General features: G+C 43.5%; 1 protein-coding gene across 3 annotated transcripts in view; it reads left to right on the top strand.

The window, feature by feature from the left end:
* Positions 1-14,444, top strand: part of LOC309400964 (pleckstrin homology domain-containing family M member 1-like) — a 77,474-nt gene extending 63,030 nt beyond the window's left edge. For all 3 annotated transcript variants that reach the window (XM_081969781.1, XM_081969779.1, XM_081969780.1), the window contains 7 exons: positions 934-1,174; positions 1,342-2,262; positions 3,864-4,009; positions 4,790-4,983; positions 5,924-5,987; positions 11,064-11,221; positions 13,579-14,444. In XM_081969781.1, coding sequence (XP_081825907.1) covers positions 934-1,174; positions 1,342-2,262; positions 3,864-4,009; positions 4,790-4,983; positions 5,924-5,987; positions 11,064-11,221; positions 13,579-13,681 — 1,827 coding nt within the window. In that variant the 3' untranslated portion in view covers positions 13,682-14,444. The remainder of the gene's footprint in view (positions 1-933; positions 1,175-1,341; positions 2,263-3,863; positions 4,010-4,789; positions 4,984-5,923; positions 5,988-11,063; positions 11,222-13,578) is intronic.
* The last annotated feature ends 2,106 nt before the right edge of the window (positions 14,445-16,550 follow it).

Genomic DNA, 16,550 nt, shown 5'->3' with positions numbered 1-16,550 from the left:
TTAATATTTTAAAAATCACATACTAATTTGTCACAGGCTGAATTTTTAAAATAAAGGTAAATGTAAAGGTTCCCCTTGCACATATGTGCTAGTTGTTCCTGACTCTAGGGGGCGGTGCTCACCTCCATTTCAAAGCCATAGAGCCAGCACTGTCCGAAGATGTCTATGTGGTCATGTGGCTGGCATGACTAAACGCCAAAGGTGCACAGAACGCTGTTACCTTCCCACTACAGGTGGTTCCTATTTTTCTACTTGCATTTTTACACGCTTTCAAACTGCTAGGTTGGCAGAAGCTGGGATAGGTAATGGGAGCTCACTCGGCGCGAAGGATTCGAACAGCCAAACTGCTGACATTTCTGGTTGACAAGCTCAGCGTCTTAGCCACTGAGTGCATATTTTTAAAGAGTTGTTTAAATTGGTTGACTATTTTTCTTAGTTCTTAATTGTAGATTTGCATCATGTTTTTTTTCAACTGATCTGTCCCTCCAGAGGCAATAATGATAATTAGCTCTATTTTTAGCGCAAGGTCTCAGGTCAAGTCATTTAACATAATACTCAGTTAGAAGATGGCTGCTTTGCTGGTCACTTGCAAGAAAAATCTTTAAGAAGCAAATTGCTATTATCGAACCTGAATTGTATCCCTATTTAAATCTAGTAAGGCTCAGAATCATCCCACCATTCTTTCCACATTTCTTAATCACAGCCCTTGTTGCTTCCCATTTTGGCCTGGGTGCCATCAGGTCTGAGCAATGTCGAAAATAAATACATTCTGTACAGACTTCCATGATAGCAATAAGAGGAAGCTGTCCTGCGAAGGACAATATTTTCTTGCATCAGCCCAGCTGCTTGAATTCAATAAACTCAAAACCAGAAGAATAGCTTGTTTGGGTAATAGCACAAATGTTATCTTGCTTCTTTATTATTTCCCAACAGAAAAGAAGCTGGATCACTGAGGATGATTTTTACCTTCCTTCCCCTCCTGAGGAAACAGAAAAAAGCCTCTCCAGTTCTCCCAGCACCTCACTAGAGAGGCTTACCAGTAGCCAACCTGCCATGCCATTGAGAGTCCCAGATCAAGGCGAGCTCTCTGTATCCTCAGCAGAGCTCAGCAAACCCAAACTGTCTCCTAGCAGGGAGCTGAAGGGCTTTAGTGTTATTCATCGGAGACAAATAGGTAACGTGTTTTGACTAAGGGAGAAAGGATGAAGTGGAATGGGAGGAGAGATTTCTATGGTGGTTAGAAGAATGTATAGTAATGGAAGCATCATCCATTTTTGCTGCTTTACAGAAATGACATTTGTGCTAGAGAGTGCATAAAGCTATTCCTCTCCTCACTTCTAGGTCTTTCCAATCCATTTCGGGGTCTGTTGAAGTTGGGGACCCTGGAACGTCGAGGAGCTATGGGCATCTGGAAAGAGGTTTTCTGTGAGCTCTCACCTCTAGAGTTGCGGCTGTTTGTAGACTGTGAGAAGCGAGCATGTGTAGAAAACTGTTCTCTGCTGAGATGTGAGTCCTTAGGACGAGCTCACAGTGATGGGCGCTTTGAGCTGGTCTTTTCCAACAAACGATTGTATCTTCGGGCTTCCTCTCGGGATGAAGCAGAGGACTGGTTGGACCGGCTGCATGAGGCCCTGAAAAAGTATAGGCTACAGCAGGATGAAGAGTGGGAAACTCTAGAGTGCCCTGAGGCTGCAGAGGATTCTGAGGATTTCTTTGGAGGTGGACCACCTGGTGACTTGCCTTCCTTCTCGGTGTATAGTAGAAGTGGCCCAACTGAGTTGGACTGGTCATGTGCCTTGAAACCCGAGTTAGATGCAGTCAAGGAATCTGTCCTGTACTTGGAAGTTGAAAAAGCATGGGTCCCTTTGGTATTCTCCTTGTCCTTAGAAGCCTTGAAATGCTTCAAAGCCAGAAATGATAAAAAGGTACTGAACAACAGCTTTGGAATTGAGACCATCCAGGATATCCTGCCAGATGTGAGCCTGGGTGGACCTGCATTCTTCAAGATCATCACTTCAAAAGCAATACTGAAGCTGAGAGCTGAGAACGCAGAGGAGGCAACTGATTGGCGAGACCTGGTCCGCCGGGTGCTCATGTCCTACCTGGAAATGGCTGAGGAGGCCCTCACACTTGGAGGCAATCTGGATGGCAATTCACAGGCAATCCTGAAGAATACTGTTAAGGAAAATGGATACTTGCTGCAGTATCTGGTTGCCATCCCCATGGAGAAAGGCCTGGACTGCCAAAGTTTCATATGTGCAGGTAGGGATGTATGGGTGCTGGCAAAAAGATAACTTACATGAAGCCTTTTTTAGTAAGTTAAAATGTATTTTCTATTCCAATTAAACAACTTAAGATTGAGGAGTTTACTTCTGTGTGTGTTTAATGTGATTTTAGAACACAATATTGATGGTCTCTTATTACAGCGTTAATACTAACATAACTCCAGATTAATCATGGGTAGTGGTAAATCATTGAAACATGGAGGTCTTAAACAAGTCATTATTATCATACACCTTTGTTTCACTAGATCTCTTCATTCTTCTTATGACCAAATATTAATTTAACCAATAGAAATAATAACAAATCCTTAAGCTGCAGTAACTGAGAGGGGCGAGGGCAGTCCAGAAATGTCTGCTTGTTCTGGGGTTTTGGGGGTAATTGATTCATTTTGAATGCCAAAAGTACACTTTGTTTTTAAGGCTAGGTGCCAAAGAAGATGGTAAAGTTTGAAAAACTCTTAAAGGCGCATCCATAGATTATTGGAAGTGACTTTGTGTATCCCTAATTAACATGAACTCATCTCTCAGTGACTCAGTGAAAAGCTGGTCTATTTACAGTTCAGCGGCTATAAATCGACAGGAAGAAAGATGTGGGAAGATCAGGCAATGTGTGACAGGCAGGTCATATGAGCAAATGCAGTTTGTGAAGTCATCTGTGGATATTGTTCTCTAGTTCATAATCTTCATTGTCATCTCTAAATAGACCATAGATTAATCTACTTGGTGACGACAGCACTTTTCTCTGTTTGAATGAATGAATAACACATTTGGCTTTTAGTTTTTCATTGCTTACGTTCAACTACTCTTGTATCTGTAAATCTTTTAACAAATATCCAGTTTTTGCAATTTGGATAACTGGGAAACGTCCAAGAATCCTTCAATATAGCGCTCAATCTAGAGACGAGATAATGTCTATGTGCCTCTTGCAAGGAGTGCAGGAACTTCTATTAACCAGAAAATATTGGGATCCATTTTATTCCTAAAATAATTTCGTGAACAAGAAAAAAATTAAGGATTATGCCTTTAGTAGTAAATCTGATAATAAAACTAAATAATGGACAGATATTGAAAAGATAAGGCTAACTCATTTCTGAAGCATATCTTTCTTTTCAGTCACAGAGGAAAGTACATTATTATAGTTCTAGCCACTAAAATCTGAACAACAAATAGTTCTGTTCCAAAGATAGTTTTGGCCTTGGGCTTTCTTTCTACTAAAAATAAAAAGTAACACAGGAAAAAGGAAGGTTCTGTCTTGATATGTATTGAGCAGTAGATAAAAATATATGGTTGTGTAATAAAGGCAGGAGGTCTGTTTGTGAGTGTGTTTATACAGATATTACACACCTCCATATTTCAGAAGCACAGATCTCGAGATTAAAGCTGAGCAATAGCTGAGAGTTGGTTCAGCTCTAATACTTTCCTCTTACTATAGGCAGTGCCTAAACAAATGAATTACTGAAAACTGACTTCTCTGGAGACAGCAGCTGGGGAATAGGCTGCCTTAAATACAGAGGTTTCTCCAATAGCCAAGAGTCAGATTCTGGCAATTTAAGATGATCTTATGTTTTCTTTTCTTTCCAGGCTGCTCCAGACAGATTGGTTTCTTCTTTATGAAGCCCAAGCTGTGTTCATTCACTGGCCTCTATTACTGTGACAATTGCCACCAAGATGAAGAGTCTGTGATACCTTCACGTCTAATTCATAACTGGGATCTTTCCAGATATCCGGTATGCCCTGTTATAGTGGGATGGGGGCATAAAGTATATAAGCTCTGTTATGTGAAATTGTCTCTCATGTTTCTTTTAAATCCCACTTGCACAACTATGGTCACAAAATGACTGTAGTTTTCATTATGAAAGAGAAACGCTTGAGAGCATCTGTAAGGATCTCCTTCCTTTGTGCCCTACCTGCATTGCAAGTGAGCACAAATAAGTGCAGGTTTTAAAAAGCAGACGAGCAAAATGTGACCTCCCCCCCCCCTCATCCCCCTCTGAGTGTTTCTCATCCTCAGCAAGTGGATTCCCCAGTGCAGGCCTGGAAATTTTGGGAACCAAAGTCCACACATTTTAAACTTGTTAAGGTTGAGAAACACTGGTTTAGCTCAAGGACCATAAAATGAGAAATCTATAAGTAAGGTAGCATTCTGATTAGGATTTTTCAATTTTTGAGTTGTTGCTTTGGGGTTTTTTTTATATCCCCTAATTATGGCCAAACTCAGTAAAGAGAAAAAGTATATTTTTCTCAAGGGACAATCTCAGTTGTCAGAACATAATCTCAACTCTTTTCATTTTCTACCCTTTTATTATTATAAACTGTCTGGAGTGAGATGAGCAGGAAATTAATTAATTAATTAATCAAACAAACAAACAAACAAACCATCAGTTCAAATGCTAAGAAGGTACTTAACTAGAATGTGAGCCAGTGATAATATAATCTCTGCTGGGCCCATTTGACCCGTGCTGCAAGAGGCTTTTACAGGAACATTCTCATCTTGTTGTCTCTGTCAGATTTCTTGCCAGGCTCTGAAATTCCTAGCCAAAATTCAAAATCAACCCTTGATTGACCTGAAGCTGGTGAATGAAACCCTCTATGACCATGTAGAGCAAATGAAGCAGATCTATCAGAATCGTGAGCAGCTGAAGCTCCTGGGTGATTACCTTGTCCTTTGTCGCAGTGGTGCCCTGAAGGAGATCAGTAAGAGGTGAGCCAGAGGCATTAGGGGACCTTCTCCAAATCAGTATATTAATCTGAATTGACTCCAGCCTTCCGACACAAGAATAAGCAAGCATTCTGCTTCCAAATGAGGCTGGCTATTAAGTCAGAGATTGTATGTGGATCTGGATGCCTACCGCCACTTGCAGATGCCTTTTGCATCAGTTCCATAGACACAGCTTCTTCCATAGAAGTTTTTTTATGTGCACATTCCCAAGCTTATTGCCATCCTCATGACACATGGTTACTCAACAAGAACAGTGGAATACTTCTGTTTCAGTGTTGGCTGTTTTAGACTAGTCATTAGCTATCTCTTTCTCTCCCACTTTCGGTCTGAAAAGTGGTCTGGTCCCAAATGGATTCCAGAAGCATTGCAAGAGAAAGAAAAGAAAAAAAGAAGAGCAATATTGTTTCCATCTCTTCAAGTCAGGAGGATAGGGGCTTATGTTGGATGACACAGAAAACCTCTGGGGGTGTTGTTGGGTCTGGTTTGCTAATCCCAAACCGGTGCAATTTGATATGTATACAGTGTGCATTCTCACTGTAGAAAAAATGTTGCTAGAAAATTAAAAGAAAAAATCCCAATGTATCGGTATCCAATTTGGTCCGGTACCATCAACATGTTTCTTGTGATCTCTGAAAAATGGAGATAGAGCAATGGTATATTTCTGAGATCAAGAAATATAGGTCAGGTAAAAAGTATCTTGTGATACAATAGCTTGATGCAGACAAGGGTTGGGAAGAGAGGCACACAATGAAAGAAGAATAAAGAAAAAAGCTTAAGAGATCAGCTGGTGTGCAGAAATGGAGCACAAGAAATGAAACAAGAGTTCTTGTTGTCTCATCAGGGTTTTATTTTATGTTGTATAAAACGCCTGGGATGCAGTGGAGAACAAATTTTAATATGCTAATGATGTTGTTCTTTGAAGGCTTGACCACCGGAACTATCTCCTGGAGTATCCCCATAAATACAGTGTGGCTGACCTGAGGCAGGTAGGAGATCTGGAAAAAAGAAATGTTTCAATCTAGAAGCAGGTGGAAATTCAGTCCAAGAAAACATTACCCATTTCTTCACCCTCTAAACTGGATCCCCCAAAATCACAGCCTAACAACCTTCCATACAAATTGTTTGATGCACCATGAGATGTTGCATCACTCAGTGCAGAGCAGGAAGCAAGAAGCTTTTGAGAGCTGGTCTGTGTGTGTTCAGGTGCAATCTTTTCCTGTCATAACTTTGTCCTATCTGAAGAGTACAGCAAATAGAGACAGCTAAGCTCTCCCAATAATTATCTAACCAATTTGCTTCTGCTCACCAATTGTTTTTCCTGGCAGTGGAAGGACACTGTAAAATCCCCATTTCCTCCCCACTCCAGGAAAAGGTTACTGCAAAGTCCCCATTTCCTCCCGATCAGCTGGGACTCGGGAGGCAGAGAATAGATGGGGGTGGGGCCAGTCAGAGGTGGTATTTACCAGTTCTCTGAACTACTCAAAACTTCTGCTACCGGTTCTCCAGAACTGGTTAGAACCTGCTGGATACTACCTCTGATCTTCATGAAACAAACAAAATATTAAAAAGTTATGATATTTATGTAGTTACTTACCAAGCATATCTAAATTATATTAAAGTAACCAAAATACACTTACAATCCCCAAGGCATATCACAAATTTTGAAAACTCCTAATGTTTGGAAATTGAACGTTAAAAAATTTGACACGCCCTAATTTCTGCATGTGGGATAACTCAACCCCTTGCAAGTCTTCCTGGGGTTCTTTTGCATGGAAGAGAGGCTTGGAAAATTTAGGCATCCTTTTCATGGAAGACCCCAGCTCCATGGACATTGTGCCTCTGGAGAGATGTATCAAGACCCTGAGGCTATCCCAACCTTTGAATCCCCTCCCCTACACCCTACCAGATCACCCCGAGAGCCCTAGCCATGGTGAGGCTGTGGGAAAGCACCGAACCTCCTTCTCTTCCACTGCGAGTCAGGTCAACCCCTGGATCCAGGGGTTCCCCATCTCCCCCCACTGCCGTCTGGCTCAGAGAGGTGATGCCAGAGCCAATAGGCCACTGCCACTGTCCAGATGGGCAAATTAATGAAGAATTGCGCCCTGCCCAAGTGCTTCCCAGGGTTTGCACTTTGCCCAACTTTCTCCACTTCCTTTGTTCCCTGCCTACACTGGATCTTCCTTCACCAGAGCCTGTGGAACTCCAAGAAGAAAAGGAGAACATGAGGGGATAGATCCCCCCCCCCAAGTCCCACCCAGTCCATCAGGACACAGCTTCCCCTGGTGAAAAAGAAAGCGCTGCTCTACCAATTCTGCTTGTGATAATTAGGGGGATGAACTGAGGAAATCCATCTGGTGCCAGCAGGGAGTGAGGGTGAAACAGCCAGCCTTGAGCGGTTGGGATGGGCATGAAGTGCAATTTCTGAGGAACACCCACTTCAGGGCTCAAAGCATTGATTTGCCCAACTAGACAGTGATGGCAGCAGCATTTTATCATCTCTGGCATCACGTCTCTGAGCCCAATCACAATGGAGAAAGGTGAGGGTCCCACTGGACTCAACGATTGACCTGCCTCACAGCAGAGGAAAAAATGTTGGGTTCTTTCCCAAAGCCTCGGCATGGCCAGGACTCACGGGTGATCTAGTAGTACATGGCCAGGACTCACGGGTGATCTAGTAGTGCATGGCCAGGACTCACGGGTGATCTAGTAGTGCATGGGCAAGGATTCCAAGGCAGAGATAGCCCTTCGAGAATCCCTCTCCAGGGGCACAAAGGCTGGGGCTTCCAGGAAGAGGAGAACTAAATTCCTTAAGCCTCTTTTCCATGCAATGAAACCAGGAAGGGTTGCAAGGTAGCAGGAAGGCATTGAGTTACCCCGTGAGGAAATGCCCAAGATGAGTTTCCTCTGCGAGTCATCCTACAGCAACCTGGAGGTGGTAACATGGCCGCAGTGGGTTGAACTATTCTGACCTACTTACCTCCATCATCTTAGGTATCATTGCTAATGTAACTTATTAGCTGAATACCCGTGCTCTGTTACAAAACTATGTGATGAGGCTTAATAAATTGATACAGCTTGAAAATTAATGAGTAGTTACCATCGACCTCTCCTCTCCCCTTTTCTTCCTCCCACAGAAACCTTCTCTATCCTAGCCTCTCCCTTAGCCTGGCCCCACAGAAACATCCCCTCCCCTATCCCCTTCTCTTCCTCAAGCTTGCCCCACAGAAACCTCCTCTATTCTACACCCTTCTCTCGCTCAGGCTTGCCCCACAGAATCCTCCACTATCTTATCACCTTCTCTCCCTCAGGTTTGCCCCAAAGAAGGCCTAGTATCATATCCCCTTCTCTTCCTCAGGTTTGTCCCACAGAAGCCCCACCTATCGTATCACCTTGTCCCCCTCAGCCTGGCCCCACAGAAACCTCCCCTATAATACCCCCTTCTCTCTCTCAGGTTGGCCCCACAGAAACCTCCTCTATCCTATTCCCTTCTCTCCCTCAGCCTTGTCCACAGAAACCTCCCATATCCTATCCCCTTCTCTCCCTCAGCCTGGTCCCACTGAAACCTTCCCTATCCTATTCCTTTCTCTCCCTCAGCCTTGCATCACAAAAACCTTCCCTTCTCTCCCTCAGCCTAGCCCCACAGAAAACTCCCCTATCCTACCCCCTTCTCTCGCTCAGGCTGGCCCCACAGAAACCTCCTCTATCCTATTTCCTTCTCTCCCTCAGCCTTGCCCACAGAAACCTCCCCTATCCTATCCCCTTCTCTCCTTCAATCTGGTCCCACAGAAACCTTCCCTATCCTATTCCTTTCTCTCCCTCAGCCTTGCATCACAGAAACCTCCCCTTCTCTCCCTCAACCTAGCCCCACAGAAAACTCCCTTATCCTATTCCCTTCTCCCTTCAGGCTTGCCCCACAGAAACCTCCTCTATTCTACACCCTTCTCTCCCTCAGGCTTGCCCCCAGAATCCTCCCCTATGCTATCCTCTCCCTCAGGCTGGCCCCACAGAAGCCCCACTTACCACCTTCTCTCCCTCAGTCTTGCACCACAGAAACCTCCCCTATCCTACCCCCTTCTCTCCCTCAGGCTTCTCCCACAAAATCCTCCCTATTCACTTCTCTCCTTCAGCCCAGCCCCACTGAAAACTCCCCTATCCTATTCCCTTCTCCCCTCAGGCTTGCTCCACAGAAACCTCCTCTATCCTACACCCTTCTCTCCCTCAGGCTTGCCCCCAGAATCCTCCTGTATCCTATCCTCTTCTCTCCCTCCGGCTTGCCCACAAAAGCCCCACTTACCACTTTCTCTCCCTCAGTCTTGCACCACAGAAACCTCCCCTATCCTACCCCCTTCTCTCCCTCAGCCTGGCCCCATAGAAACCTCCCCTATCCTATCCTCTTCTATCCCCCAGGCTTGTCCCACAAAATCCTCCCCTATCCTATCCCCTTCTCTCCCTCAAGCTTGCCCCACAGAAACCTCCCCTATCGTATTCCCTTCTCCTCTCAGGCTTGCCTCACCGAAACCTCCTCTATTCTACACCCTTCTCTCGCTCAGGCTTGCCCCACAGAATCCTCCACTATCTCATCACCTTCTCTCCCTCAGGTTTGCCCCAAAGAAGCCCCACGTATTATATCTCCTTCTCTCCCTCAGGTTTGTCCCCCAGAAGCCCCATCTATCGTATCACCTTCTCTCCCTCAGCCTGGCCCCACAGAAACCTCCTCTATCCTATTCCCTTCTCTCCCTCAGCCTTGCCCCACACAAACCTCCCCTATCCTATCCCCTGTTCTCCCTCAGGCTTGTCCCTCAAAATCCTCCCCTATCCTATCCCCTTTTTTCCCTCAGCCTGGCCCCATAGATACCTCCTCTATCCTATTCCTTTCTCTCCGTCAGCCTTGCATCACAGAAACCTCCCCTTCTCTCCCTCAGCCTAGCCCCACAGAAAACTTCCCTATCCTATTCCCTTCTCCTCTCAGGCTTGCCCCACAGAAACTTCCTCTTTCCTACACCCTTCTCTCCCGCAGGCTTGCCCCCGGAATCCTCCCCTATCCTATCCTCTTCTCTCCCTCAGGCTGGTCCCACAGAAGCCCCACTTACCAGCTTCTGTCCCTCAGTCTTGCACCACAGAAACATCCCCTATCCCCTTCTCTCCCTCAGGCTTGTCCCACAAAATCCTCCCCTATCCTATCCTTTTCTCTCCCTCAGGTTTGTCCCAAAGAAGCCCCACCTATCGTATCCCCTTCTCTCCCTCAGGTACCTCTCCAAACTCCCAGCCAGCAGGTCAAATGAGTCATGCGCTAGCCACACCCACGTCCATGTTTTCAGGTTGGGAGGGGGAGTAGAACATCTAACTCCTTAACATCAGAGTGTGTTAATAATAGTATATGAAATACGAATGCTCTGATGGTCATTTTGAAAAATCCTTTGTTACAAATTTCAAGTTTGTAGGCTTTACGGTTCTGGAGATTTCGTGATTCCTGTGTGAGTGTTCTCACATTTATTTATATATAAAGATAGATAGATAGATAGATAGATAGATAGATAGATAGATAGATAGATAGATAGATAGATAGATAGACAGACAGACAGACAGACAGACAGACAGACAGACAGACAGACAGACAGACAGACAGACAGACGACAGACAGACAGAGATTTCTGCATCTGTTTCTTATTCTACCATGGCATATCTTGCCACTCTATCCCCAATCTTCTCAACACAACCCCTTCTCTGCCAGCAATCAGCTGCTAGCTGTGTCCATTCCATATTCCTTACCTAACGTCCTCTGAACTACTTCTACCTGAACATGACAAGATATATTACCAAATTTGAATTCATACATGAAGAAAAACATACGAAATGCAATGAATTCTGATTTTGACATGGACCAACCAAAGGCAGCTGTTTCATGACTTTCAAGTGTTTTAAATCAGATTGGCATCATAAGGGCCTTGGCCATTTTTGGGTGAACGACATGTGTTCCATATTTTGAGAGTTCCTGTGAAGGCAGAAATAGAAGTGATTTCCCTTCTCCCTACCAACTGCTCATGGCCCTTCTCTCTTCTTAGATAGCAGACGGTACATTTGAAACTTTTCTTCAATCGCTGATCCAATTTGCCTCCCACCATGTGTACAGCTGTGATCTTTGTACTCAGAGGGGCTTCATATGCCAAATATGCAACAAGAATGATATCATCTTTCCCTTTGAATTTGATACAACCAGCAGGTAAGTGTTACACATGTCCCTTCCCCTAGAACTGAATACACATTTTAAGGGAACTAAAATAAAATGGAGTTCTTCCCTATATATTGACCATATCTTGGAGCTCGCGGTGTGATTTTCGGCTCTACATAGTACATAATACTGAGTTATTTGAGTTACCCCTTAGGACAGCTACCCATGACACCCCCTAAAGACAGCTGCCTGTCCCACTCACTCTAATATGGTAGACAGACTTTGGATCCCCTCTTTGAAGTAGGACCTAGATTGCATGCCTTCTCAGTAGCAGTGCCTTGGGATGATTTTATCACCAGCAACACACACGCACACACACACACACACACACACGATGCTAAGTTGACCCAAATCCTGCTGACCTTTAGGAACAAATTAAAAACATGGGTCATTTGCCTATTTGCCCATTGGAGCAAAGTGCTTAAGTTCCCATCAGAAGAGTGTACAAATGTTAGCCAAGTTGCCTATTACTTATTATTGCTATTCATTATAGTTTTATTGTGGTTCTTTTTTCTTTTTTTAATAAACTGACCAAAATGGCATTGTTCAGATATATGTGTGTGTATGTGCGCGCATGTGCATATACCTACATAGATATGTGTGTGTGCGTGTATGTATACTCCCTATATATATGTAGGGAGTATTCACTTCTGTGATATACTGTATCTATATCTATATTCCATAGAATATTCAGAATTACACCCGGAAAGAGTCAGGATAATTGATTGAAATGTTAATGAAGTCCTTAAAACCTATTATAATGATAAGTAACAGAATGCGTATAAACATATAAATGAGAGAGAATACTGAGGGGATACAAAGAACTAAAGCGTAATCTTAGCCCACCATGTTTTTTTCCAGATCAGTAGGAATCCTTGGCCACTAGATTATATATGAAGTAATAAAGCACATCCAGAGAGTCTCCAAAACTATAACAATGCAATGACACACGGGCCGATCTTCCCTTTTGGCTATGTATTAGAGCAGGAAGAATGTCTCCAAGCTCAGACAAACTTTCTTCCTGCTTCCTGAGCCAGACAATTTACCTGTGAAACAGGATGTTCTTAGAAGCCTCTTTATGGTAACTCTGGGGAGGTTTTTTTGATTCTGGTAGCAGCACAGCAATAGCCACTTCCTTAATCATCATCCTGCCTAGCTGGCAACTGGGGATCGTTTCCTCATGCATGCCTCCTCAACCACAGGCACACCCACACTCAGTGGCATGCAGAGTCAACCAAAAGCTAATCGTCATTTGAGGGACCCTTCGGAATGATAGGCAGTGATGAGCTGTGATTTTAATGAACACAGCTTAGACAGGAAGTAAAATCCCTTCTTAGCTGTCAGGCAGAAGGAAAGTTCCCAGAGGCAAAAGGATAAAGTGGCACATGAGCCTAAATGTGAAGAAAGAGGCAGCTATATAATTATCTAACTTTTATCCCTCTCCCTGTGAAATAGCCTGTTTAAAGTTGCCTTATAGCTAGTAAAATTACTTCACCATCTAACAGGGTGTTTTTCAACCGTGCCAACTTTAAAGTATGTGTACTTCAACTCCCAGTATATTGGCTGGGAAATTCTAGAAGTTGAGGTCCACACATCATAAAGTTGCCAAGTTTGAAAAACACTGACCTATAATGTAATCCAGGAGGGTGCATATTTCTTTGGGGGCTTACTCTCCAAACTAACCCAAATTAAATTCCGTCACATTTTATTTCATAGCTAATGTAATTGAAATGAATTTTAAGTAATGTGGTGAATTTCTAGTTACATATTCCCCTTGAGTGATATTAAAAATGCAATTTAATAACTTTGGAGACTTCAACGGCATACCCAAAGCTTTGGCAGACTCTCTCCAGCCCTAGACTCTGCTTTTCCCCTTTCAGATGCTGTCCGGGGCTTCTTTCTATATCTTCCCCCTCATTCCTTTTGACTTGATAATGATTGCAACAGTTTGTGCACCATGGTGTTGTATGTAAAGTTATCTGTTCTCTCTCGAGAAATGATATCTGAGTACCACGGGAGAAAAGCATAGTTTTTCAAGCTTTTTTTTTTTATAGAATTGGAATCTCTGAGTGGAAAGTTATTTCAAGAGTTCAGTTGAGGAAGACTGGCAGCAGGAATACGATAGCTTGATTTGTGATTCCAGTTTCACGCTTGAGATGTAAAGATATTATAAGAGGGAGGTTGGCCTTTGGAGCCAATAATACAGAAAGAGAATATCTAATACCTTCCAATCTGTTGTACTACAATTCCAACTTGGCTGTTGAGCTCTAATGTGACCTTCTCAAGTAGTTAACTGCTCAGAAATGATGAGTTGCTTCTAGAATTGATATACTTCTTTTTCCTTACAGGTGTAGTGAGTGCAAGACTGTCTTCCACAATAGTTGTCAGGGAAATGTCAGTTACTGCCCTCGTTGTGTCCGTCGGCAGAAATATCACCAGCAACTGCAATAATTCTTTTGGAAATGATCTCAACTGTGCCAGTCCTTTGGATAAGATTTTGGAATTGGATAAGAGTCTGGAATTCTCCAGAAGGCAATTGGAAAGCAGAAGCTTAGGAGCAATGGAAAAACACTGCCAGCTGCACACCTTCTGCCTGGATTATAGTCCTATAACAACCAGTGCACCTTGCTATCAGCTCTGGGAAAGGAACCCACAGAGATACTTCCTTGAATTCACCCATTATTCCTGCCTTCCCAAGCAAATCCATCCTTATCCTGACATTTGGTGAATACTGGATATTAAAGGCATACGTAGCAAAATCTCCCAAGAAGACTGATTTTAGTGGATGTCTCTCAATTTAAATTGCTGGAGAAAGGGAATGTTATTTTACTTTTAACAAATGCAATTTCCAGCAGATTTCTTGTGCCTTCTACACTTTACAGACTGCTCTTAAAATGTCTTGTGCCAAAATAGCTGCTGAATTCTTTAGGAAGGCATGCCATCCTTGGTGTCCTCCTCAAGCAAAGTGACCTTCTCATAAATAAGCTATTATTATTCTCCTCCTTTTTTAAAAAAAATTGCTCGGTAGGCATATTCCAAACTTGATTTTAATATTTTCTTTTATTCTCCTATGCAGATAATTAACTTTATTGAATAAATAACAGATATCTTTTATGAATCCATTACTTCTGGGCAACGCTTATTTGCAAAGTAACTATAGGCTTCTTGTGGATTTATGTTCATCCAGCGATCAATAACATCCTGTATTCAGGAACATGTGCCAAAGAGAATCCTAATAAGACTAAAGAGAAAAGGTTGAAACTTCCAGAAATGGGTTCTGGAAGAAATTGTGTTCATTCATTCATTCAATCAATTTGTATAATTGACCTACTCAATAAGTGACTCTTGGCAGTGAACAAATTTAAAATACTTCAAATACCAACAATTACAGCAATACAAAAATTAGCAGTTGAGAAATATGTCCTATAATCACTAGCACAACCAAAAAACAGGTCCCTGCACATGCTTGTCCCCAGGCAGATTATGTTATTACAGCCAGAATAGGAAGGGCTTGCCTTCCTTAGAGAGCAATTATAGTACAAAAAATTGGTCTAAGCCTCCTCCCCTCTCCCCCTCCCCCCCCCCCGGATGAAATACCAAGCTCAGCTTGGAGGCGAGCAGTGCGGCACATGGGATGTGGGAGGGTTGTGCGTGCATGCGCCTGTGGGGGCATCCTTTGCATTATGGGTGCCAGCACATATGCACTTTATTGTGTGCATGCGCTCACTAGTCTGAGGTTTCTAGAGAAGCAGGGCACATATTTTGCCTCTTAAAATCTGAAATATTGACCATGTCCATTCCAAGGGTTCTCTAAATCCAAGAAAAGTACAGGAGCAAACTGATTAAATAAAAATGAAGATTCACAAGTATGTAATGATGTAGTTACATCATCATATATGTATGATTACATATTGCATCAGAATAGTAACAGCACTTAGACTTATATACCACTTCACAGTGCTTTACAGCCCTCTCTAAGCTGTTTACAGAGTCAGCATATTGCCCCTAACAATCTGGGTCCTCATTTTACTAACCTAAGAAGGATGGAAGACTGAGTCAATCTTCAGCTGGTGAGACTCAAACTGCGGAACAGCTGGCAGCTGGCAGTCAGCAGAAATAGCCTGAAGAACTGCACTCTAACCACTGCACCACCATGGCTCCTAGTTAGCCTGCGTCATCGTGGACATAGCATTTCTGCTCCCTCCTCCATGTTCATCATATATTTTAAAAGAATTTATTTTTGTATTCCTACAAACTTCCTTTTTTTTCATAAATCAAAGCTAATTACATAGCTTCAGTCAAGAAACAGGAAACACCTTATGATACATAGTATTAGTTTGGGTTCCAGTTCTGCATCTGTCAGCATCTTGCTTTAGGCAGATCAATTTTCTCAGGGATCCTTATACAAAATAATGAATTATATTAACTTTAATTAATAGACAGTCCACAAGGACCAGACAATTTCGCAGGTACTGAACTGGGTGTGGAGGGGATGGCCCAAGGAACCAGTAAGCACAGAGCTCAAGCTGTTTTAACAACTGGCAACATGAACTGTCTGTCCAGCGGAGTTGCTTACTCTGGGGAAAGCGCGTAGTGATCCCCCCCAAACTAAGGCAACCCATCTTGGAGTCATTACATGAGGGTCACCCTAGAATAGTAAAAATGAAGGCACTGGCATGCCGCTATGTTTAGTGGCCGAACATGGACAGTAATACCGCAGAATGGGTCACATTGTGCCAGCCTTGCCAGGAATCAAGGCCAGCATCCACATCAGCATCAACACGAGAGTGGGAGACACCCAAAACACTGTGATCCAGAATACATTTGGATTTCGCGGAACCAATGCACGGGCAGACATTCCTAATTGTGGTGGATGCCTACAAATACATGCTGATACAGCATGTCACGCCCAACGCCCCAACAAACGAGCCCCATGGAACTACTGATGGGCTGCTGACTACAAACTAACCTAGACAGGCTGCATCCTGACTACTCGGCAGAGGTTCCCACCGACTCGACCAGCCAAGTGCAAACATTAACCAGGGGCAACCCAATATATACCCGCAACTATGCAGGCTGCTCCACCTGACTGCTGGCTCAAGTTGTGAAAGTAACGGGACTACACTCCAATCATATGTAACTAGAGGATGGTAGGGTGTGGCACAATCACATCGATCAACTTCAAATCCATCTCACAGGAACTGACCACAGCCGACTAAACAAGAAGGCCCAACCACCAAATGACGCAGAAGAAAAGAAAATAGGGAGCCAAGCCCCAGTGCTGGGAGGGTTGAATTCCATGTTGCCAAAGTCAACTGCC

The sequence above is a fragment of the Natrix helvetica genome (assembly GCF_964273705.1).
Source record: "Natrix helvetica genome assembly, chromosome: Z".
Lineage (NCBI taxonomy): Eukaryota > Metazoa > Chordata > Lepidosauria > Squamata > Natricidae > Natrix > Natrix helvetica.
This window is presented reverse-complemented; position numbering and strand designations above follow the sequence as displayed.